Source organism: Salmo salar, chromosome 09 (assembly GCF_965601325.2).
Source record: "Salmo salar chromosome 09, fSalSal1, whole genome shotgun sequence".
NCBI classification, from domain to species: Eukaryota; Metazoa; Chordata; class Actinopteri; order Salmoniformes; family Salmonidae; genus Salmo; species Salmo salar.
This window is the reverse complement of record NC_138299.1, coordinates 31,082,185-31,105,773: the sequence shown is the minus strand read 5'-3', so window position 1 is coordinate 31,105,773 and position 23,589 is coordinate 31,082,185. Positions and strand designations below refer to the sequence as shown.

The 23,589-nt window shown below is 43.6% G+C and overlaps 1 protein-coding gene across 15 annotated transcripts in view; it reads right to left on the bottom strand.

Annotated features, from left to right (window-relative positions):
- The window catches only part of LOC106611173 (ral GTPase-activating protein subunit alpha-1), a 128,657-nt gene that overhangs the window by 23,712 nt on the left and 81,356 nt on the right, over positions 1-23,589 (bottom strand). For all 15 annotated transcript variants that reach the window (XR_014378742.1, XR_014378741.1, XM_082955717.1 and 12 more), the window contains 2 exons: positions 19,142-19,300; positions 18,283-18,410 (listed from right to left, as the gene is read on the bottom strand). Coding sequence is in view for 13 of the 15 variants with exons in the window: in XM_082955717.1 (XP_082811843.1) it covers positions 18,283-18,410; positions 19,142-19,300 (287 nt within the window). In the remaining 2 variants the exon portion in view is untranslated. The remainder of the gene's footprint in view (positions 1-18,282; positions 18,411-19,141; positions 19,301-23,589) is intronic.

Sequence of the window (23,589 nt, the reverse complement as noted above, 5' to 3'; positions counted from 1 at the left end):
CTTTGCTGCAGGAGGGACTGGTTCACTTCACAAACTAGATGGCATCATGAGAAGGAAAATTATATGGATATATTGAAGCAACATTTCAAGACATCAGTCAGGAAGTTAAAGCTTGGTCGCAAATGGGTCTTCCAAATGGACAATGACCCCAAGCATACTTCCAAAGTTGTGGCAAAATGGCTTAAGGACAACAAAGTCAAGGTATTGGAGTGGCCATCACAAAGCCCTGACCTCAATCCTATAGAACATTTGTGGGCAGAACTGAAAAAGTGTGTGCAAGCAAGGAGGCCTACAAACCTGACTCAGTTACACCAGCTCTGTCAGGAGGAATGGGTCAAAATTCACCCAACTTATTGTGGGAAGCTTGTGGAACGCTACCCGAAAGGTTTGACCCAAGTTAAATAATTTAAAGGCAATGCTACCAAATACTAATTGTGTGTGTATGTAAACTTCTGACCCACTGGGAATGTGATGAAAGAAATAAAAGCTGAAATAAATCATTCTCTACTATTATTCTGACATTTCACATTCTTAAAATAAAGTGGTGATCCTAACTGACCAAAGACAGGGAATCTTTACAAGGATTAAATGTCAGGAATTGTTAAAAACTGAGTTTAAATGTATTTGGCTAAGGTGTATGTAAACTTCCAACTTCAACTGTATACAATAATATTTTTTTATACCCAAACACAGTGTCCAAACATCCACCTTCTGTCTGAGGACCAACTAGGTCCACCCAGACACATAATAATATACACAGGCACCAACGACCTGAGAACACAGCAGGAAAGGGTGGTCACAGCACTCAAGGGAGTGATTGAAAAAGCTTCTTCTACTTTCGCCAACGCACAAGTGTTTATCTCCACACTGCTACCATGAGAAGATTTCAACCCTGCTACCATACTGCGGGTAAACGCAAGTATTTCCGGCGACTGTGCCTCAAAACCAAATGTTTACCTGGCCCACCACGCCACCCTGGACTTGAACAGCCTTTACGACAAGGTCCACCTATACAAGTCAGCAGTACCCACCTTCGCCAGGACCCCGCTCACACTTACTGGTCTGAGGCCAAACCACACAACTAAAAACAGACACTTAATGGAACACAAAGCTTTCACTCTCTCATCCTGGAATATCCCAGGCCTGAGGTCATCTGCCTTTGGCCTAAAGAGCAGGAATCTGGACTTCACCAAAGAAATCAGAAATTCAGACATTGTAATCCTACAAAAAACATGGTATAGAGGAGATGGACCCACTGGTTGCCCTCTAGTTTACAGAGAGCTTGTAGTCCCATCAACCAAACTACCAGGAGGAAAACAATCAACTATTTTACACAATTTGAAAGATAAACATCTCCTTAATCCAACCACGTTGTCCGATTTCAAAAAGGCTTTACGGCGAAAGCATAAAGTTAGATTATGTTAGGACAGTACATAGACAAAAAATTACACAGACATTTTCAATGCAAGGACAGGTGTCACCAAAAGCAGAAAACCAGCTAAAATGATGCACTAACCTTTGACAATCTTCATCAGATGACACTCCTAGGACATTATGTTAGACAATACATGCATTTTTTGTTCTATCAAGTTCATATTTATATCTAAAAACAGCATTTTACATCGGCGCGTGACGTTCAGAAAATGTATTTCCCCCAAAACTACCGGTGAATCATCACTACAATTTACAAAAATACTCGTCATAAACGTTGATAAAATATTAAACTGTTATTCAAAGAATTATAGATTAACATCTCCTGAATGCAACCGCATTGACAGATTTCAAAATAACTTTACTGGGAAAGCACACTTTGCAATAATCTGAGTACTGTGATCAGAAAAATACACTACGCAATACAGATAGCCGCCATTTGAGTCATCTAAATGCATAAATAGCATTAGAAATATTTACTTACCTTTAATAATCTATATCAGAAGGCACTTCCAGGAATCCCAGGTCAACAACAAATGTTGTTTTGTTCGATAAAGTTCATAATTTATGTCCAAATAACTCCTTGTTGTTCGCGTGTTCAGTTCAGCTACTCCGAATGTAGGAAGCGCGCGGAAAATGTGACGACGATAAGTTAAAAAAAAATCTATTTACGTTCGTTCAAACATGTCAAATGTTGTATAGCATCAATCTTTAGGGCCTTTTGAACGTGAAGATTCAGTAATATTTCAACCGGACGGTTCCTGTGTCTTGAAAAACGTTTTGGAACAGAGGTTTCTCCCTCGTCAACGCGCACCAATGAAGTGATGTCCTTCCCTGGGTGACCAAATTCCCAGCCTTCTCATTCGGTCTCTGTTCATCGTAGACGCCTCAAACAACTTTCTAAAAACTGTTGACATCTAGTGGAAGCCTTAGGAAGTGCAAAATGAATCCTTAGTCACTGTGTGTTCCATTGGCAATGACTTGAAAAAAGTACAGGCAGAAGATTTTCATTTCCTGCTTGTATTTTTCCTCAGGTTTTTGCCTGCCATATGAGTTCTGTTATACTTAGACACCATTCAAACAGTTTTAGAAACTTCAGAGTGTTTTCTATCCAAATCTACTAATAATATGCATATTCTAGTTTCTGGGCCAGAGTAGTAACCTGTTCAAATTGGGTACGTTTTTCATCAGGTCGTGAAAATACTGCCCCCTGGCCCAGACAGGTTTTAATCAAAACAGTAACATTTTACATTTGACTAGAAATGCAAAACGAAATGATCTCAACAGAAAGAAAAAAATATCCTGTGGGCTACCTATATCCCACCACTAGAATCCCAATACTTTAATGAAGACAGCATCTCCATCCTAGAGGAGGAGATCAATCATTTCCAGGCCCGGGACATGTACTAGTCTGTGGTGACCTAAATGTCAGAACTGGACAAGAACCTGACACCCTTTAGTACACAGGATGACAAACACATACCTGGAGGTGACAGCATTCCCTCCCTCATATGCCCCCCTAGACACAACTACGACAACATAACCAACAAAAACGGGTCACAACTCCTGCAGCTCTGTCGCACGCTGGGTATGTACATAGTCAATGGTCGGCTTCGAGGGACTCCTATGGTAGGTACACTTATAGCTCATCTCTTGGTAGTAGTACTGTAGACTACTTTATCACTGACCTCAACCCAGAGTCTCTCAGAGTGTTCACAGTAAGCCCCCTGACACCCCTATCAGATCACAGCAAAATCACAGTCTACTTGAACAGTGCAATACTCAAAGTCAAAGGAACAGAAAAATATTAAGAAATGCTATAGATCGAAGAAAAGTATTGTGGAAACCTACAAAAAAAAAAAAAATTAAAACAGTGAAGGTGTAAACTTGGCAGTAGAAAACCTAAAACAGTATATTTGACCTCTGAGCTTCCCTATCAAATCAAAAAATGTCAAGCAGACAACCTAAGAAAATTAACAAAAAATGGTTTGATAAAGTACAAAAACCTAAGAATTATATTGAGAAACCTACCAACCAAAAACAGAGACCCAGAAAACCTGAGACTTCACTATGGTTAATCACTAAAACAATACAGAAATAGACTACGAAAAAAGAAGGAATAGCACTTCATAAATCAGCTCAATGTAATTGAAGAATCCATAGAATCTAACTACAGTGCATTCGGAAAGTATTCAGACCCCTTGATTTTTTCCACATTTTGTTACATTACAGCATTATTCTAAAATGGATTAAATAGTTTTTGTCCCTCATCAACAAACACACACACACACACACACACACACACACACACACACACACACACACACACACACAACCCATAATGAAAAAGCAAAACCAGGTTTTTCGATAACCCTTAACTCAGTACTTTGTTGAAGCACTTTGGCAGTGATTATAGCCTTGAGACTTGGGTTTGACACTACAAGCTTGGCAGACCTGTATTTGGGGAGTTTCTCCCATTTTTCTCTGGAGATCCTCTCAAGCTCTGTCAGGTTGGATGGGGAGCGTTGCTGCACAGCTATTTTCAGGTCTCTCCAGAGATGTTTGATCGGGTTCAAGTCCTGGATCTGGACTCAAGGACATTCAGGGACTTGTCCCGAAGCCACTCCTGCATTGTCTTGTCTGTGTGCTTAGGGTCGCTGTCCTGTTGGAAGGTGAACCTTCTCCCCAGTCTGAGGTACGAGCGCTCTGGAGCATGTTTTCATCAATGATCTCTCTGTACTTTGCTTTGTTCAGCTTTCCCTCGATCCTGACTAGTCTCACAGTGCCTATCGTTGAAAAACATCCCCACAGCATGATGCTTGTCACCACCATGCTTCACCGTAAAAATGGTGCCAGGTTTCCCCAAGATGTGACGCTTGGCATTCAGGCCAAAGAGTTCAATCTCAGTTTCATCAGACCAGAGAATCTTGTTTCTCATGGTCAGAGTCCTTTAGGTGCCTTTTGGCAAACTCCAAGCGGACTGTCATGTGCATTTTACTGAAGAGTGGCTTCCATCTGGCCACTCTACCATAAAAGGCTTGATTGGTGGAGTGCTGCAGAGATGATTGTCTTTCTGGAATTTTCTTCCTTCTCCACAGAGGAACCATCCTGACCAAGGCCCTTCTCCCTCGATTGCTCAGTTTGGCCGGGCAGGCAGGTATAGGAAGAGTCTTGACGGTTCCAAACTTCTTCCATTTAAGAATGATGGAAGCCACTGTGTTCTTGGGGACCTTCAATGCTGCAGAAATTTGTTGGTACCCTTCCTCAGATCTGTACCTCGACACAATCCTGTCTCAGAGCTCTACGGACAATTCCTTTGACCTCATTGCTTGGTTTTTGCTCTGACATGCACTGTCAACTGTGGGACCTTGTATAGACAGCTGTGTGCCTTTCCAAATCATATCCAATCAATTTAATTTACCACAAGTGGATTCAAATCAAGTTGTAGAAACATCTCAAGGATGATCAATGAAAACAGGATGCACTCGAGTTCAATTTCGAGTATCATAGCAAAGGGTCTGAATACTTTAGTAAATAAGGCATTTCTGGAGGTTTTTTGTAAGGGAAAACGTTTATTTAATCCATTTTAGAATAAGGCTGTAACGTAACCACATGTGGAAAAGTCAAGGGGACTGAATACTTTCTGAATGCACTGTACTTCTGGGAAAATTGGAACACACTAAACCAACAACCACATAAAGCGTTATCTATCCAAAATGGAGATGTATAGATAAACCACTTCTCAAATCTTTTTGACTCTAAAGCAAAGAACAAACAGTGAATACATATACAGTACCAGTCAAAAGTTTGGACACACCTACCCATTCAAGGGTTGTTCTTTATTTGTACTATTTTCTACATTGTAGAATAATAGTGAAGACATCAAAACTATGAAATAACACATGGAATAACATGGTAACCAAAAAAGTGTTAAACAAATCAAAATATATTTTATATTTGAGATTTTTCAAAGTAGCCACCCTTTTGCCATGATGACAGCTTTGCACACTCTTGGCATTATCTCAACCAGCTTCATGAGGTAGTCACCTGGAATGCATTTCCATTAACAAATGAACTTTTGTTAAAAGTTCATTTGTAGAATTTAATTTGTTCTTAATACGTTTGAGCCAATCAGTTGTATTGTGACAAGGTAGTGGTGGTATACAGAAGATTGTCTTTTACCAAATAGGGCTAAGTCCCTATTATGGCAAGAACAGCTCAAATAAGCAAAGAGAAACAACAGTCCATTACTTTTAAGACATGAAGGTCAGTCAGTACGGAACATTTCAAGAACTTTGAAAGTTCTTCAACTGCAGTCGCAAAAACCATCACGCGCTATGATGAGACTGGCTCTCATTAGGACCACCACAAGAAAGGAAGACCCAGAGTTACCTCTGCTGCAGAGGATAAGTTCATTAGAGTTACCAGCCTCAGAAATTGTAGCCCAAACAAATGCTTCCCAGAGTAACAGACATCTCAACATCAACTGTTCAGATCAAACTGCGTGAATTAGGCCTTCATGGTCAAATAGCTGTAAAGAAATGACTATTAAAGGACACCAATAATAAGAATAGACTTGCTTGGGCCAAGAAACACGAGCAATGGACATTAGACCGCGGAAAACTCCAAATTGGAGATTTTTGGTTCCAACTGCCGAGTCTTTGTGAGACGCGGAGTAGGTGAACAGATCTCTGCATGTGTGGTTCCCACAGTGAAGCATGGATGGTGCTTTGCTGGTGACACTGTCAGTGATTTATTTAGAATTCAAGGCACACTTAACCAGCATGGCTACCACAGCATTCTGCAGTAATACGCCATCCCATCTGGTTTGAACTTAGTGGGACTATCCTTTGTTTTTCAACAGGACAATGACCCAACACACCACCAGGCTGTGTAAGGGCTATTTGACCAAGAAGGAGAGTGATTGAGTGCTGAATAAGATGACCTGGCCTCCACAACCACCAGACCTCCCCAATTCACAAAAGTGGAGACAAATTTGAGTCTGCAGCACCCGGCCTCACCCTACTAGAATCTGAAGTAAAATATCTACAGTTTGCTGATGATCTGTTGCTTCTGTCCCCAACCAAGGAGGATCTACAGCAGCACTTAGATCTACTGCACATACTTGGGCCCTGATAGTAAATCTCAGTAAGACAAAAATAATGGTCTTCCAAAAAAAGTTAAGTTGCCAGAACCATGAATACAAATTCCATCTAGATACATACATTGGTCTAAACATCAGCGCCACAGGTAACTTCCACAAAGCTGTGAACGATCTGAGAGACAAGGCAAGAAGGGCCTTTACGCCATCAAAAGAAACATACAATTCGACATACCAATTAGGATCTGGCTAAAAATACGTTATGGTTGTGAGGTCTGTGGTCCGCTCACCAACAAAGAATTCACTAAATGGGACAAATATCAAATTGACACGGCATGCAGAATTCTGCAAAAACATCCTCTGTGTACAACGTAAAACACCAAATAATGCATGCAGAGCAGAATTAGGCCGATACCCACGAATGATCAAAATCCAGCAAAGAGCCGTTATGTTCTACAACCACCTAAAAGGAAGCGATTACCAAGCCTTCCATAACAAAGCCATCACCTACCTGGAGAAGAGTCCCCTAAGCAAGCTGGTTCTGGGGCTCTGCTCACAAACACAAACAGACCCCACAGAGCAACATAATTAGACCCAACTAAGTCTTAAGAAAACACAAAGATAATTACTTAACACATTGGAAAGAACAAAAAAAAAAAAAAACAGAGCAAACTAGAATGCTATTTGGCCCTAAACTGAGAGTACACAGTGGCAGAATACTTGACCACTTTGACGGACACAAAATTAAGGAAATATTTGACTGTGTAGAGACTCAGTGAGCATAGCCTTGCTACTGAGAGGCCGCCGTATGCAGACCTGGCTATCAAGAGAAGACAGGCTATGTGCACACTGCCCACAAAAGGAGGTGGAAACAGATGCACTTCCTAACCTCCTGCCAAATGTATGACCATATTAGAGACACATACAGTGCATTCAGAAAGTATTCAGACCCCATCCCTTTCCCCAAATTGTGTTACGTTACAGCCTTGTTCAAAAATGAATTAAATGAATCAAATCCTCAATCTACACACAATACCCTATAATGAAAAAGCAAAAACAGGTTTTTAGAAATATTTGCAAATGTATAAAAAATATAACACAGAAATACCTTATATACATAAATATTCAGACCCTTTGCTACATCCTTGAGATGTTTCTACAACTTGATTGGAGTCCACCTGTGCTAAATTCAATTGATTGGACATGTGGAAAGTCACACACCTGTCTATATAAGGTCTTACAGTTGACAGTGCATGTCAGAGCAAAAACCAAGCCATGAGGTCGAAGTAATTATCTGTAGAGCTCAGAGACAGGATTGTGTCGAGGCCCTGATCTGGGGAAGGGTACCAAAACATTTCTGCAGCATTAAAGGTGCTCAAGAACACAGTGGCCTCCATCATTCTTAAATGGAAAAAGTTTGGAACCACCAAGACTCTTTAGAGCTGGCCGCCCAGCCAACCTGAGCAATCAGGGGAGAAGGGCCTTGGTCAGGGAGGTGACCAAGAACCCAATGGTCACTCTGATGGAGCTCCAGAGTTCCTCTGTGGAGATGGGAGAACCTTCCAGAAGGACAACCATCTCTGCAACACTCCACCAATCAGGCCTTTACAGTAGAGTGGCCAGACGGAAGCCACTCCTCAGTAAAAGGCACATGACAGTCCACTTGGAGTTTGCCAAAAGGCACTTAAAGGACTCTCAGACCATGAGAAACAATATTATCTGGTCTGATGAAACCAAGATTGAACTCTTTGGCCTGAATGCCAATCGCCACGTCTGGAGGAAACCTGGCACCATCCCACGGTGAAGCATTGGGGTGGCAGCATCATGCTGTGAGAATGTTTTTCAGCGACAGGGACTGGGAGACTCGTCAGGATCGAGGGAAAGATGAACGGAGCAAAGTACAGAGAGATCCTTGATGAAAAACTGCTCTAGAGCGCTCAGGACCTCAGACTGGGGCGAAGGTTCACCTTCCAACAGGACAACGACCCAGAAGCACACAGCCAAGACAACGCAGGAGTGGCTTCGGGACAAGTCTCTGAATGTCCTTGAGTGGCCCAGCCAGAGCCTGGACTTGAACCCGAACAGCTTTGGAGAGACCTGAAAATAGCTGTGGAGAGACCTGAAAATAGCTGTGCAGCAACGCTCCCCATCCAACCTGACAGAGCTTGAGATGATCTGCAGAGAAGAATGGGAGAAACTCCTCAAATACAGGTGTGGCAAGCTTGTAGCGTCATACCTAAAAAGATTCAAGGCTGTAATCGCTGCCAAAAGGTGCTTCAATAAAGTACTGAGTAAAGGGTCTGAAAACCTATGTAAATGTTAGTTCTTTTTTTAAATATAATTTCTAAGAACCTGTTTTTGCTTTGTCATTATGATGTATTGTGTGTAGCTTGATGAGGGAAAAAAGCTATTTAATCAATTTTAAAATAAGGCTGTAACGTAACATGTGGAAAAAGTCAAGGGGTCTGAATACTTTCCAAATACACTGCATTTCCCTTTGATTACACAGATCCACAAAGAATCGAAAACAAATCAAATTCTGATAAACTCCCATATCTATTGGGTGAAATAACAGTGTGCCATCACAGCAGCAAGATTTGTGAACTGTTGCCACAAGAAAAGGGCAACCAGTGAAGAACAAACACCACTGTAAATACAACTCATATTTATGTTTATTCATTTAACGTTTTTCAACTTTAACTATTTGCACATCGTTACTTTGGAACTTTTGTGAGTGTAATGTTTACTGTTAATTTTATATCGTTTATTATCTATTTCACTTGCTTTGGCAATGTAAACATTTTTCACATGCCAATAAAGCCCATTAAAAAGAGAGAGAGAGACAGACACAGAAAGAGAGATATACAGGGTGGATGGTAGACTGAGGGAAAGACGTACAGGGTGGATGGTGGGCAGAGAGAGAGAAAGAGGTTTGACAGTCATGGAAAATGAGGAATCGGTGAGTGGAGAAGGATGGTCAAGCCCCTGGGCCAGGACGATATACTTAGTGTGGAGAAGAGAGGGGTCGGCAGGCACGTGCAGGAGGAGAGATGTACAGGGGTGGATGGTGGACAGAGAGAGGTACAGGGTGGATGATAGACAGACAGCGAGAGCGAGAGAGCGCGCGACACACAGGTACAGGGTGGATGGTGGACAGAGAGAGAGAGGTACAGGGTGGATGGTGGACAGAGAGAGAGAGAGGTACAGGGTGGATGGTGGACAGAGAGAGAGAGAGGTACAGGGTGGATGGTGGACAGAGAGAGAGAGAGGTACAGGGTGGATGGTGGACAGAGAGAGAGAGAGGTACATGGTGGATGGTGGACAGAGAGAGAGAGAGGTACATGGTGGATGGTGGACAGAGAGAGAGAGGTACAGGCTGGATGGTGGACAGAGAGAGAGAGGTACAGGCTGGATGGTGGACAGAGAGAGAGCGGTACAGGCTGGATGGTGGACAGAGAGAGAGAGGTACAGGCTGGATGGTGGACAGAGAGAGAGAGGTACAGGCTGGATGGTGGACAGAGAGAGAGAGGTACAGGCTGGATGGTGGACAGAGAGAGAGAGGTACAGGCTGGATGGTGGACAGAGAGAGAGAGGTACAGGCTGGATGGTGGACAGAGAGAGAGAGGTACAGGCTGGATGGTGGACAGAGAGAGAGAGGTACAGGCTGGATGGTGGACAGAGAGCGAGAAATCAAATCAAATTTGATTTTTCACATGCGCCGAATGAAACAGGTGTAGACCTTAACCAACAATGCAGTTCAAGAATAGAGGTAAGAAAATATTTACTAAATAAACTAAAGTAAAAAATAAAACAAAAAGTAACCCCCCCCAAAAAATAACAATAATGAGGCTATAAACAGGGGGTACCGGTACTGAGTCAATGTGTGGTGGTACAGGTTAGTTGAGGTAATTTGTAGGTAGGGGTAAAGCGACTATGCATAGATAATAAAACAGTGAGTAGCAGCAGTGTAAGAACAAAGGGGGGGTGCATCAATGTAACTAGTCCAGGTGGTCATTTGATTAATTGTTCAGCAGTCTTATGGCTTGGGTGTCAAAGCTGTTTTAAGGAGCTTTTTGGACCTAGACTTACCGCTTGCCGTGCTATAGCAGAGAGAACAGTCTATGACTTCGGTGAGTGGAGTCTGACAATTTTTTGGTCCTTCCTCTGACACCGCCTAGTATATACAGCGGCAAGAAAAACTATGTGAACCCTTTAGAATTAGCTGGATTTCTGAATAAATTGGTCATAAAATTTGATCTGATCTTCATCTTAGTCACTACAGTAGACAAACATAGTGTGCTTAAACTAATAACACACAAATTATTATATTTTTGTCTATATTGAATACACCATTTAAACATTCACAGTGTAGGTTGGAAAAAGTATGTGAACCCCTAGGCTAATGACTTTTCTAAAACCTAATTGGAGTCAGGAGTCAGATAACCTGGAGTCCAATCAATGAGACCAGATTGGAGATGTTGGTTAGAGCTGCCCTGCTCTATAAAAAACACTCACAAAATGCGAGTTTGCTATTCACAAGAAGCATTGCCTGATGTGAACCATGCCTCGAACAAAAGAGATCTCAGAAGACCTAAGGTTAAGAATTGTTGACTTGCATAAAGCTGGAAACGGTTACAAAAGTGTCTCTAAAAGCCTTGATGTTCATCAGTCCACGGTAAGACAAATTGTCTATAAATGGAGAAAGTTCAGCACGGTTGCTACTCTCCCTAGGAGTGGCCGTCCGGCAAAGATGACTGCAACAGTACAGCGCAGAATGCTCAATGAGGTTAAGAGTGTCAGCAAAAGACTTACAGAAATCTCTGGAACATGCTAACATCTCTGTTGACGAGTCTACGATACGTAAAACACTAAACAAGAATGGTGTTCATGGGAGGACACCACAGAAGAAGCCACTGTAGTCCAAAAAAACATTGCTGCACGTCTGAAGTTCGCAAAAGAGCATCTGGAAGTTCCAGCGCTACTGGCAAAATATTCTGTGGACAGATAAAACTAAAGTTGACTTGTTTGGAAGGAACACACAACACTATGTGTGAAGAAAAAAAGGCACAGCACACCAACATCCAAACCTCATCCCAACTGAAAATATGGTGGAGGGAGCATTATGGTTTGGGGATGATTTGCTGCCTCAGGGCCTGGACAGCTTGCTATGATCGACAGAAAAATAAATTCCCAAGTTTATCAAGACATTTTGCAGGAGAATGTAAGGCTATCTGTCCGCAAACTGAAGCTCAACAGAAGTTGGGTGATGCAACAGGACATTGACCCAAAACACAGAAATCAACAACAGAATGGCTTCAACAGAAGAAAATATGCCTTCTGGAGTGGCCCAGTCAGAGCCCTGACCTTAAACCGATTTAAATTGCTGTGGCATGACCTCAAGAGCGGTTCACACCAGACATCCTACGAATATTGCTGAACTGAAACCATTTTGTAAAGACGAATGGTCCAAAATTCCTCCTGACCGTTGTGCAGGTCTGATCGGCAACTACAGAAAACATTTGGTGGAGTTTATTGCTGCCAAAGGAGGGTCAACCAGCACATACTTTTTCCACCCTACACTGTGAATATTTACACGGTGTGCTTAATAATGACATGAAAACGTATTATTGTTTGTGTGTTATTAGTTTAAGCAGACTGTGTTTGTCTATTGTTGTGACTGATGAAGATCAGATCACATTTTATGACCAATTTAGCAGAAATCCAGGTAATTCAAAAGGGTTCACATACTTTTTCTTGCCCTGTAGGTCCTGGATGGCAGGAAGCTTGGCCCCAGTGATATACTGGGCCGTCAACACTAGCCTCTGTAGTACACCTTATGGTCGGATGCCGAGCAGTTGCCATACCAGACGGTGATGCAACCGGTCAGGATGCTCTCGATGGTGCAGCTGTAGAACTTTTTGAGGATCTGGGGACCCATGCCAAATCTTTTCAGTCTCCTGAGGGGGAAAAGGTGTTGTCGTACCCTCTTCACAAATGTCTTGTTGTGTTTGGACCATGATAGTTTGTTGGTGATGTGGACACCAATGAACTTGAAGCTCTCGACCCGCTCCACTACAGCCTCGGCGATGTTAATGGGAGCCTGTTCGGCCCTCCTTCTCCTGTAGTCCACGATCAGCTCCTTTGTCTTGGTCACATTGAGGGAGAGGTTGTTGTCCTGGCACACTGCCAGGTCTCTGACCTCCTCCCTATAGGATGTATCATCGTTGTCGGTGATCAGGCCTACCACTGTTGTGTTCTCAGCAAAATTAATGATGGTGTTGGAGTTGCTTGTCCACGCAGTCATGGGTGAAGAGGGAGTACAGGAGGGGACTAAGCACACACCCCTGAGGGGCCCCAGTGTTGAGGATCAGCGTGGCACATGTGTTGTTGCCTACACTTAGGTGGTGTTTAGTCCCAGGGTCCTTAGCTTAGTGATGAGCTTAGTGGGCACTATGGTGTTGAATGCTGAGCTGTAGTCAATGAACAGTATTCTTACGTAAGTGTGCCTCTTGTCCAGGTGGAAAAGGGCAGTGTGGAGTGTGATTGAGATTGCGTCATCTGTGGATCTGTTGGTGCGGTATGCGAATTGGAGTGGGTCTAGGGTTTTGATGTGGGTCATGACCAGCCTTTCAAAGCACTTCATGGCTACCGGCGTGAGTGCTACGAGGCGGTAGTCATTTAGGCAGGTTACCTTTGCTTTCTTGGGCACAGGGACTATGGTGGTCTGCTTGAAACATGTAGGTATTACAGACTCGGTCAGGGAGAGGTTGAAAATGTCAGTGAAGACACCTGCCAGTTGATCCGCGCATGCTGTGAGTACACGTCCTGGTAATCCGTCTGGCCCCGCGGCCTTGTGTTTAAAGGTCTTGCTCACATTGGTTACGAAGAGTGTGATCACAGTCGTCCGGAACAGCATGCTTTAGTGTTGCTTGCCTCGAAGTGAGCATAAAAAGGCATTTAGCTTGTCTGGTAGGCTCGTGGACAAAGAGAGAGAAAGAGAGAGGTACAGGGTGGATGGTGGACAGAGAGAGAGAAAGATACAGGGTGGTCGGTGGACAAAGAGAGAGAGAGAGGTACAGGGTGGATGGTGGACGGAGACAGAGAGAGGGATAGAGATACAGGGGTGGAGAGAGAGAGAGAGGTACAGGGTGGATGGTGGACAGAGAAAGATACAGGGTGGTCGGTGGACAAAGAGAGAGAGAGGTACAGGGTGGATGGTGGACGGAGACAGAGAGAGGGATAGAGATACAGGGGTGGAAAGAGAGAGAGGTACAGGGTGGATGGTGGACGGAGACAGAGAGAGGGATAGAGATACAGGGGTGGAAAGAGAGAGGTACAGGGTGGATGGTGGACGGAGAAATAGAGAGAGGGATAGAGATACAGGGGTGGAAAGAGAGAGAGGTACAGGGTGGATGGTGGACGGAGACAGAGAGAGGGATAGAGATACAGGGGTGGAAAGAGAGAGAGGTACAGGGGTGGTGGCAAGTAGGTAGGTAGGTACATTTTACAGTTCTCTCTAGGCAAGAACTACCTGAAATAAGTCCACTCACAGAGACCAATACATTTAATAAATTGGGATTCAATATGTAATTCTATCAATACTTCATAGGTAAACTGTACAATAGCTACCAAAGAACTAAAACTGCAGAACACAGGAAATAACCCATCATCCTTAGAGGAAGACAGGAAATTGTTTCTTCCAGTGGATTTCACTAATAATGCATTACAATTATAATAATCAATAATGCTGTTTGTTCACATTGTTCCGTGTACAATAACGAGCTGTCGGAGGTGCTCTATCAACAGGTAACCACACACAAATGGCTGTGCTCTGCTGCACTATCAATAGGTAACTAGGTACCGCTCAGTGTCTGTCTCAGTGTTGCTGGTCTTCTGGGACTGCTCAATTCTTTCTGCTGCAGCGCTTGCTAAAAGCCCCTGAGTCGAAGGCATTTGGAGAACAGCTTCCTTAAAGGAGAAGTTCACTATTTTACAACTTGATAGATGGTTCCTCACCCTGAAAATAGTCTATAGGCCAAGAAAATGTTATACATGGTAACTTCAGCTAACTTTAGCCACCGCTAGCTAAACATCTATGGAACTGATGGAGGCATTTAAGTAACATCAAACTAAATATGGAGCTGATTTCAGATGATTGACATTTTTATTAAACATGCTCTCATGCCCCCATCACTTGCATAGATTTTTAGCTAGCGGTGGATAAAGTTAGCTGAAGTTAGGTACCGATCAGTGTCAATAAAAGACAATACTGTGCAGCCGTATTCATCGACCTGGCCAAGACTTTCAACTCTGTCAATCACCGCATTCTTATCGGCAGACTCAACAACTTCTCAGATAGAGTTCAGTGTGTCAAATCGGAGGGCCTGTTTTCAAGACCTCTTGCAATCTCTATGGCGGTGTCACCACTAGCGGTTCTGGGGGGACCCCCTTGTGGCCCCCCTAAATGTGGAGTATGAAATAATTTTTACATAACAAATTTTTGCTATTGTTCTTTTTTTACATCCGTTATTAGACAGTGGTAACGCGGAACACTAATTTAACCCACACATTTTCTGGAGGGACGGCTTTAGGCGGAACATAACAGTATCGTACCACATGCATCTGCAAGTTTTTTGTTGTTGAATGATTATGAACATGGTCTTTTGCCTGCTAATGCCTGCAATGCAGTGAAGAAAACGATATGACAACAATAACGTCTAATGTAACTGGCCCCTCTAACAGTACAACTGGCACCAGCTTGGCCCCCTCAGTTGAAATGGTCTAGAACCGCCACTGGGTGCCACAGGGTTCAATTCTCGGGCCGACTCTCTTCTCTATATACATCAATGATGTTGCTCTTGCTGCTGGTGATTCTCTGATCCACCTCTATGCAGACGACACCATTCTGTATACTTCTGGCCCTTCTTTGGACACTTAACAAACCCCCAGACAAGCTTCAATGTCATACAACACTCCTTCCGTGGCCTCCAACTGCTCTTAAATGCAAGCAAAACTAAATGCATGCTCTTCAACCGATCGCTGCCCGCACCCGCCCGCACGTCCAGCATCACTACTCTGGACGGTTCTGACTTAGAATATGTGGGCAACTACAAATACCTAGGTGTCTGGTTAGACTGTAAACTCTCCTTCCAGACTCACATTAAGCATCTTCAATCCAAAATTAAATCTAGAATCGGCTTCCTATTTCGCAACAAAGCATCCTTCACTCATGCTGCCAAACATACCCTCGTAAAACTGACTATCCTACCGACACTTGACTTCGGCAATGTCATTTACAAAATAGCCTCCAACACTCTACTCAGCAAATTGGATGTAGTCTAACACAGTGCCATCCGTTTTGTCACCAAAGCCCCATATACTACCCACCACTGCGACCTCTATGCTCTTGTTGGCCGGCCCTTGCTTCAAATTCGTCGCCAAACCCACTGGCTCCAGGTCATCTATAAGGTCTTTGCTAGGTAAAGCCCCGCCTTATCTCAGCTCACTGGTCACCATAGCAGCACCCACCCGTAGCACGCGCTCCAGCAGGTATATTTCACTGGTCGCCCCCAAAGCCAATTCCTTCTTTGGCCGCCTTTCCTTCCAGTGCTCTGCTGCCAATGACTGGAACGAATTGTAAAAATCACTGAAGCTGGAGACATATCTCTCTTACTAACTTTAAGCATCAGCTGTCAGAGCAGCTCACAGATCATTGCACCTGTACATAGCCCATCTGTAAATTGCCCACCCAACAACCTCATCCCCCTAGTTATTATTTTTTTTGCTCCTTTGCACCCCAGTATCTCTACTTGCACATTCATCTTCATCACATCTATCACTCCAGTGTTTAATTGCTAAATTGTAACTATTTCGCCACTATGGCCTATTTATTGCCTTACCTCCCTAATCTTACTACATTTGCACACACTGTATATAGACTTTTCTATTGTGTTATTGACTGTACGTTTGTTTATCCATGTGTAACTCTGTGTTGTTTGTGTCGCACTGCTTGGCTCCATCTTGGCCAGGTCTACCTGGTTAAATAAAGGTTAAATATTTTTTGTTTATAAACATAAAAGTTTGTAATGGCTGTTTAAAGAAAACTGAACCATGAATTACAGTTTCTCCTGGCCCATAGACTATATTCAGGGTGAGGAACCATCTACTATCAAGTTGTAAAATAATGATCTTCTCCTTTAACACGCACGGACCCATGCATGGCTTAAAACATTTCTATGAATCATTCCTTAAAAAGGCTTCAATTAGCTGCCTGCTGGAAGACTAGACAAGACTTCTCTATTTCTGAAGTAAAAGAAAAGAGAAGGATAAGAAACAAACAAACAAAAAGGAGAGGGGGATGGAGACAGAGGCAGATAGAGAAAGATGTAGTCTGGAAAGACATCAGTCGATATTGACAGATTACTGTAATTCTGGCTGTCAGGCCCATCGACCGGTGCAACTCACGCCAATCAATAGCTCAGTCCAGTATCGAACCACGCTGTGCTCCGCGCTGTGCGCATGCACGCACACACGAGATTGGACATAGCAGATGAGAATCGCTTTTCACCCCCCTATATTTTGCTTTGTTTTCGAGCATTATTATATATATTTTTTTAAACAGGGGTTAGAGGGTTGATAGAGTATTTAAAGGGTAGATAGAGAATTTAGAGGTGGGGATTTGGAGCATGTGAGCTTGAGTGGTCACCAGAGTCTCACTTTCCAGGAAGATATAAAATAATAATGACTGAAATGGGGAGAAAAGTATAGGTGAAATTACAAATCATTAGCTAAAAGAAAACTGGACTAGAGGGAAAAGTGGTGCTTTTGTACATATTTGATTTGATTTCTACATGGCATAGAAACTGATGGATGGTTTTTCTACTCACTCCAGGCATAAAATACTGAAGCATTAACATTCATATTAACATTATGTTCATTTTGTAACATCGTTACAAACAGCATTATTATCATTGGACAATATAGAAACAATTTGGCAAAAATAAAGCTACTTAATCCCCCCCAAAATGATTTTACTATTCAAAATGATCAACATTAGTGCTAGACAGAGTTCAAAAGCCATGCTACTGGCGATGGTGTGAGTCACCCAAGTGAGGCGAGAGATTAATCGCTACTGAAGCAAATTGCTCTGAATCACTGTGAGGAGACGATGGGCAATGATCGTCGTTTCTCTGCTGGAGAAAAATGCGGTCATCTCTTTGCACCGAGCAGAATGTGATGCTCTACATGTTGAGAAAATGAGCACGGGAGGGGATGAGACATCGATAATTATCGAGCGAGAAGGACGCCGTTCTACCATTATGCCTTGTGAGCCTGCAGTGCAGTGAGGAGCTGGTCTGTGTGGCAATCTATCGCACTCCTCAGAACAGGAGCAAGTCAACACGACAGGAGCTATAGCCGGATTCATTCTACATGCCTTCCACTGTCTCCACAGCAAGGTGACACACACACACACACACACACACACACACACACACACACACACACACACACACACACACACACACACACACACACACACACACACACACACACACACAGATCTCCCTTGCTAGTGCAAAATAACAATTAACGTGAAAGCCATGGCCATAGGTGAGGAGAGGCATAACAGATCAGTTAGCGAGTGTGTTGTGGCTTTTTCTCCCCCCCTACAGGCAGGGTGCTGGACAGGGTTGTGGTTTGGAGAGTGCTGCCAGGCCATGGCAGGGAGATGGAAAGATGGAGAAGGATACAAGTTCTGGTAAAGGGGGATGAGGGATTTAAGAGCCCTGCTGGCGTTGAGAGCCGTGGCCCGGACCATGGTGGGAAGGATCTTCTCATCCACTATGGCTCCATCGAACAGGGGCCCGAAAAATGGTACCTAGAGGGAGAGAGGGGGGTAGAGTGAGGGAGAGAAGGGGGGGAAGAGAGAGAGGAGGAGGGAGGAGAGAGAAAACAACGCCGTAAGTTACTATTGATTAGATAAAGCCATAACAATAAGAAACTTTATAAAACTATAACAGTGACAAGTGGTTTTCGTCTATCAGATCCCAGGGAATGCAATGTTCAATGCAACATAATGTTTTTGTTATTTTATAAAATTAACCTATTGTTTCAGTGCCATAATTGACTTTCATAAAAGCCAGACCTATTTTCTGTCCTTATCTGGCCATCTTTCCACATTTCCCCAGACTCTGAAGGGACAGACCCATCTTCTAGCCATATCCATACCGCAATTTAATTCTAAGAATCCTGTTGATCCGATTAGGCCGGACATAACTGAGCAGGAAGCAGGAGTACCACAAGACATTTGTTTTGATTTGGTTTATTGAATTATTACAATATAACACTGCAGCAGGGATAGCTGTGATATTGTCAATTGTAATTTTTCAAAACACAGAAATGTGTCTTTTTAGCTTTAATAAACTCACAAAAATATCCCGAGGGATTGGAAGCTAGGGTCAGCCATTGTGCGGTGCCCCTAGTGCAGTTTAGCAGTTAGCCTAAGTGCCTTGCTCAAGGCAACAATGGCAGGAAATGGGATCTAGGATACCTTAATGTCAACGTGATGATTAAAACCGATGTAAAACTGGGTTTTTTGTGTGAACCCACCTCTGGCTTCTTGAGGATCTGGATGCTGTACATGTGGTTCTTCATGGGGTAGATGATGATGAGGACGTCTCCAAACTCCGTAGGGATGATGCCTCTCCTGTAGTCCCGCGAATGCTCAGACCACACAATGTGCACCTCGTCATTCCCAAGATGCCTTAGCTAGAGGGACAGAGGTGAGGGAAGAGGTGGGAGGGGAGAGGAGGAAAGAGCGAGAAAGCAAGAGGGTGAGTGTCCCTGTCCAGGAGTCAACGTTGATTTTTTGTGTTTAAAAATTCAAGTTCATGTTATTCATTCACATGGCAGAGGATGATTAAACATTGTCACACATTAAAGTAACTGCCTAATGTTTCCAGATTTCTATGAAATATAACATATAAATTACTAAGAATATGACTGCAATAGTTTTCCTTTCCCATTTTTTAAAATTATGTATGTTAAAATGCATATTTTCTGTGTTGGAATGGTGTTGGCGTACGCCAACAACAGAATGGTGTGGGCGTGGTCATTAAAAGTTTGCAAGTAGATCGGTGATTGGCCAGCTCATCCTCCTCAGGGAGATGACATGTTCTATGAGGAAATAGCAAACATTTCTGAAACTGTCTATTTGAGATACAAGTTTGAGGTAGGGTTTTTGACGTGTTTTTTCTCCAATTTATTATGCTTTGGCCACAAATAATCTACATGACCAAAAGTATGTGGACAGCTGCTCGTTGAACACCTCATTCCAAAATCATGGGCATTAATATGGAGTTGGTCCCCCCCTTTGCTGCTATAACAGCCTCCACTCTTCCGGGAAGGCTTTCCACTAGATGTTGGAACATTACTGCAGGGACTTGCTTCCATTCAGTCACAAGCGCATTAGTGAGGTCGGGCACTGACGTTAGACGATTAGGCCTTGCTCGCAGTCGGCATTCCAATTCATTCCAAAGGTGTTCGATGGGGTTGAGGTCAGGGCTCTGTGCAGGCCAGTCAAGTTCTTCCACACCGATCTCGACAAACCATTTCTGTATAGACCTGGCTTTGTTCACCGGCCAACTTCTCGGCTGAGCCGTTGTTTCTCCTAGACGTTTCCACTTCAAAATAACAGCACTTACAGTTGACCGGGGCAGCTCTAGCAGGGCAGAAATTTGATGAACTGACTTGTTGGAAAAGTGGCATCCTATGACAGTGCCACGTTAAAAGTCACTGAGCTCTTCAGTAAAGCCATTCTACTGCCAATGTTTGTCTATGAAGATTGCATGGTTGTGTGCTCGATTTTATACACCTGTCAGCAACAGGTGTGACTGAAATAGCTGAATCCACTCATTGAAAGGGGTGTCCTCATACTTTTGTACATATAGTGTGTACAGGTATATGACGAGTCAACAACTTCATTTGGATATGAGTAACAGAATATTAACTTTTAAAAAGTGAGATATTCATTGGGCTGTTACTTTAAGTGAGAGCCTTGAGCTTGGTGTCCCTGATGGAAATTCACTGTCAAAACTCAGGCTGTCTGGGACGGATTCTCATTCTCTCAGGGCCCGTATTAAAAAAAAGAGTCTGAGTAGGAGTGCTGATCTAGGATCAGTTCTCCCCGTCCATATAATTTTTGTCATTGTGATCTAAAAAGAAAAACTGATCCTATACGAGAACTACTACTCAGACTCTTTGTGAATACACTGTCTAGGACTTCTCCATTCATCCAGGACCATCTTACATTGTCATTGTGTCCTGTGTGGGGCAGGTAGCACGAGTTGGCTGTCTAGGACTACTCCATCCAGGGCCATCCAGCACCGTGTCATTAACCTTGAAGAGTGACAGGCGAGAGGTGCCGCCACTGCCACACGCCGCCTCAGACCACAGCACTCATCCATCTTCTCACACTCACTCCATCTTTCTAATGTTCTCTCCATCTTCACATGTTCACTCAATCACTCCGAGGGCCACAGAGAGCCAGGCTGTCACAGGCAGTCCCACAAAGGCCACGTCACACTGTCCTGGCCTGGGTCGTGTTCATTAGGTGCAAAACTGAAGAAAACTTTCTCAAAAAAGGAGGGACTACCTGGACTTGTCTAATAAAAAAACCCTCATTTACTTTTCCCGTTGTGTGCCCTAGTGAACATGACCCTTGTCTGTATAGAGAATTCCATTTGGTATATCGCTCTGCACATTCATACTCAGGCTGACTGGCTCCCGTTCAGGCAAATAAGTGCACTAAGGCTATCTGGAAGGCCAAAGTTAGTTACTTTAGGAGCAGTTCTCTCTCTAACCCCAAGAAGTTCTGGAAAACGGTTAAAGACCTGGAGAATAAACTCTCCTACTCACAGCTGCCCTTGTCCCTTAATGTTGATGATGTGGTTGTTACTGACAAGGAGCACATGTCTGAGCTCTTCAACCACCACTTCATTAAGTTAGGATTCCTATTTGACTCAGCCATGCCTCCTTGCTCGTCCAACATTTCCTCATCTCCCACCCCTTCTAATGCGACTATCCCCGATGCTTCTCCCTTTTTCCCCCTGTCCCGCTTCAAAGTTTCTCCCTGCAGGCGGTCACTGAGTCCGAGGTGCTAAAGGAGATCCTTAAACGACCCCAAGAAAAACATCTGGTTCAGATGGTTTAGACCCTTTCTTCTTTAAGGTTGCTGCCCCTATCATCGCCAAGCCTATCTCTGACCTTTTTAACCTGTCTCTCCTCTCTGGGGAGGTTCCCATTGCTTGGAAGGCAGCCACAGTTCGTCCTTTATTTAAAGGGTGAGATCAAACTGATCCTAACTGTTACAGGCCCATTTCTATGTTGCCCTGTTAATCAAAAGTGTTGGAAAAACGTATCAATAATCAACGGACTGGCTTTCTTGATGTCTATAGAAATCTCTCGGGTATGCAATCTGGTTTCTGCTCAGGTTATGGATGTGTCACTGCAAACTTAAAGGTCCTAAATGATGTCACCATTGCCCTTGATTCTAAGCAATGTTGTGCTGCTATTCTTTTCAGTTCGCTGCAGCTAGCAACGAACGAGCTGGGCAATGGTGGACTGGACCGTTTTATCTCCATCTCTTCATTCAAAGACTCAATCATGGACACTCTTACTGACAGTTGTGGCTGCTTCTTGTGATGTATTATTGTCTCTACCTTCTTGCCCTTTGTGCTGTTGTCTGTGTCCAATAACTTTTGTACCATGTTTTGTGCTGCTACCATGTTGTGCTGCTGCCATGTTGTGTTGCTACCATGCTGCGTTATCACGTGTTGCTGAATTGCTATGTTGTCGTCTTAGGTTTCTCTTTATGTAGTGTCGTCCCTCTTGTCGTGATGTGTGTTTTGTCCTATATTTTTTAATCCCAGCCCCAGTGCCCGCAGGAGGCCTTTTGCCTTCTGGTAGGCCGCCATTGTAAATAAGAATTTGTTCTTAACTGAATTGCCTAGTTAAGGTTAAATAAAAAATAGCACCTCCTTCTCATCCTCCGCTCTCAACCAATAGGAAACTACTATTCTTTCCTCCCAGCCAGTCACAACATCTAATCCTCATCCATTGCCAAACAGATAGTGGCTAGCTGCTGCTTGAGCCATCTTTCCTTTAACATTTCCCATCAGCAGCCCTCATTCATAAATCCTTGGTCCATAAGACCCAGAGGGTGTGTACGTATTCTCAGCCTTCAGTACGCCTGTCACTGTCTGTTACGAGGTGGGCTGAGGGGAGATGGGGAAAACAACAAACAAATAAATATGCAGGGTGTGTGTGTTTGAGTGTGACTGTGTGTGTGCGCGTGCTTCCCTATGTGTGTGTGCCTGCTGGCCGCTCTCGCTGGCTGAGCTGACACGCTTTAGTGTCTGGTTAACATGGTTTAGTGTCTATCTGCAGATCGCTCTGTTGGATAGCGTCTCCTCCAGCCTCTCCAAATCCAATCAGCTGCTGAGGAGTCATGGTAGGAGTTTAACCAGGGGGACAGCCACAGCCAGATCTAATTTGGCTACATTATGGCCATGTGCAGCGCGGACCACCGGGTGAAGGGGGAGCGGGAGCAACGCTCCAGGTGACGAGTCCCAAATGTCACCCTGTTCTCTATATAGTGCACTACTGAGCTCTGGTCGAAGGTAGTGCACTATATAGGGAATAGGGTGTAATTTGGGATGAACAAAGGGGTTTGGGGGGGCCACCACCACCCGCACGCACAAACATCACTTTGTTGCTATACATACACACCTAAATCGTAGCAATGAGTTATGAGCAGAGTGGTGAGCGCAGATGCAGAACATGAAGACAGAAAGGCCTTTCGGCGGGCTGGATGAGTGATTTCAGACATGAGATAGGAGACGGTTATTTGAAATACGGTGGTTTGAATTTTTTTTTCATCTTACACTCATATCAAGATGGCGCCGACAGAGATGGTCGCCTCACTTCGAATCCTTATGAAACTATGCAGTATTTGTTTTTTGATGTATTATTTCTTACATTGTTTCCCCAGTGCACAT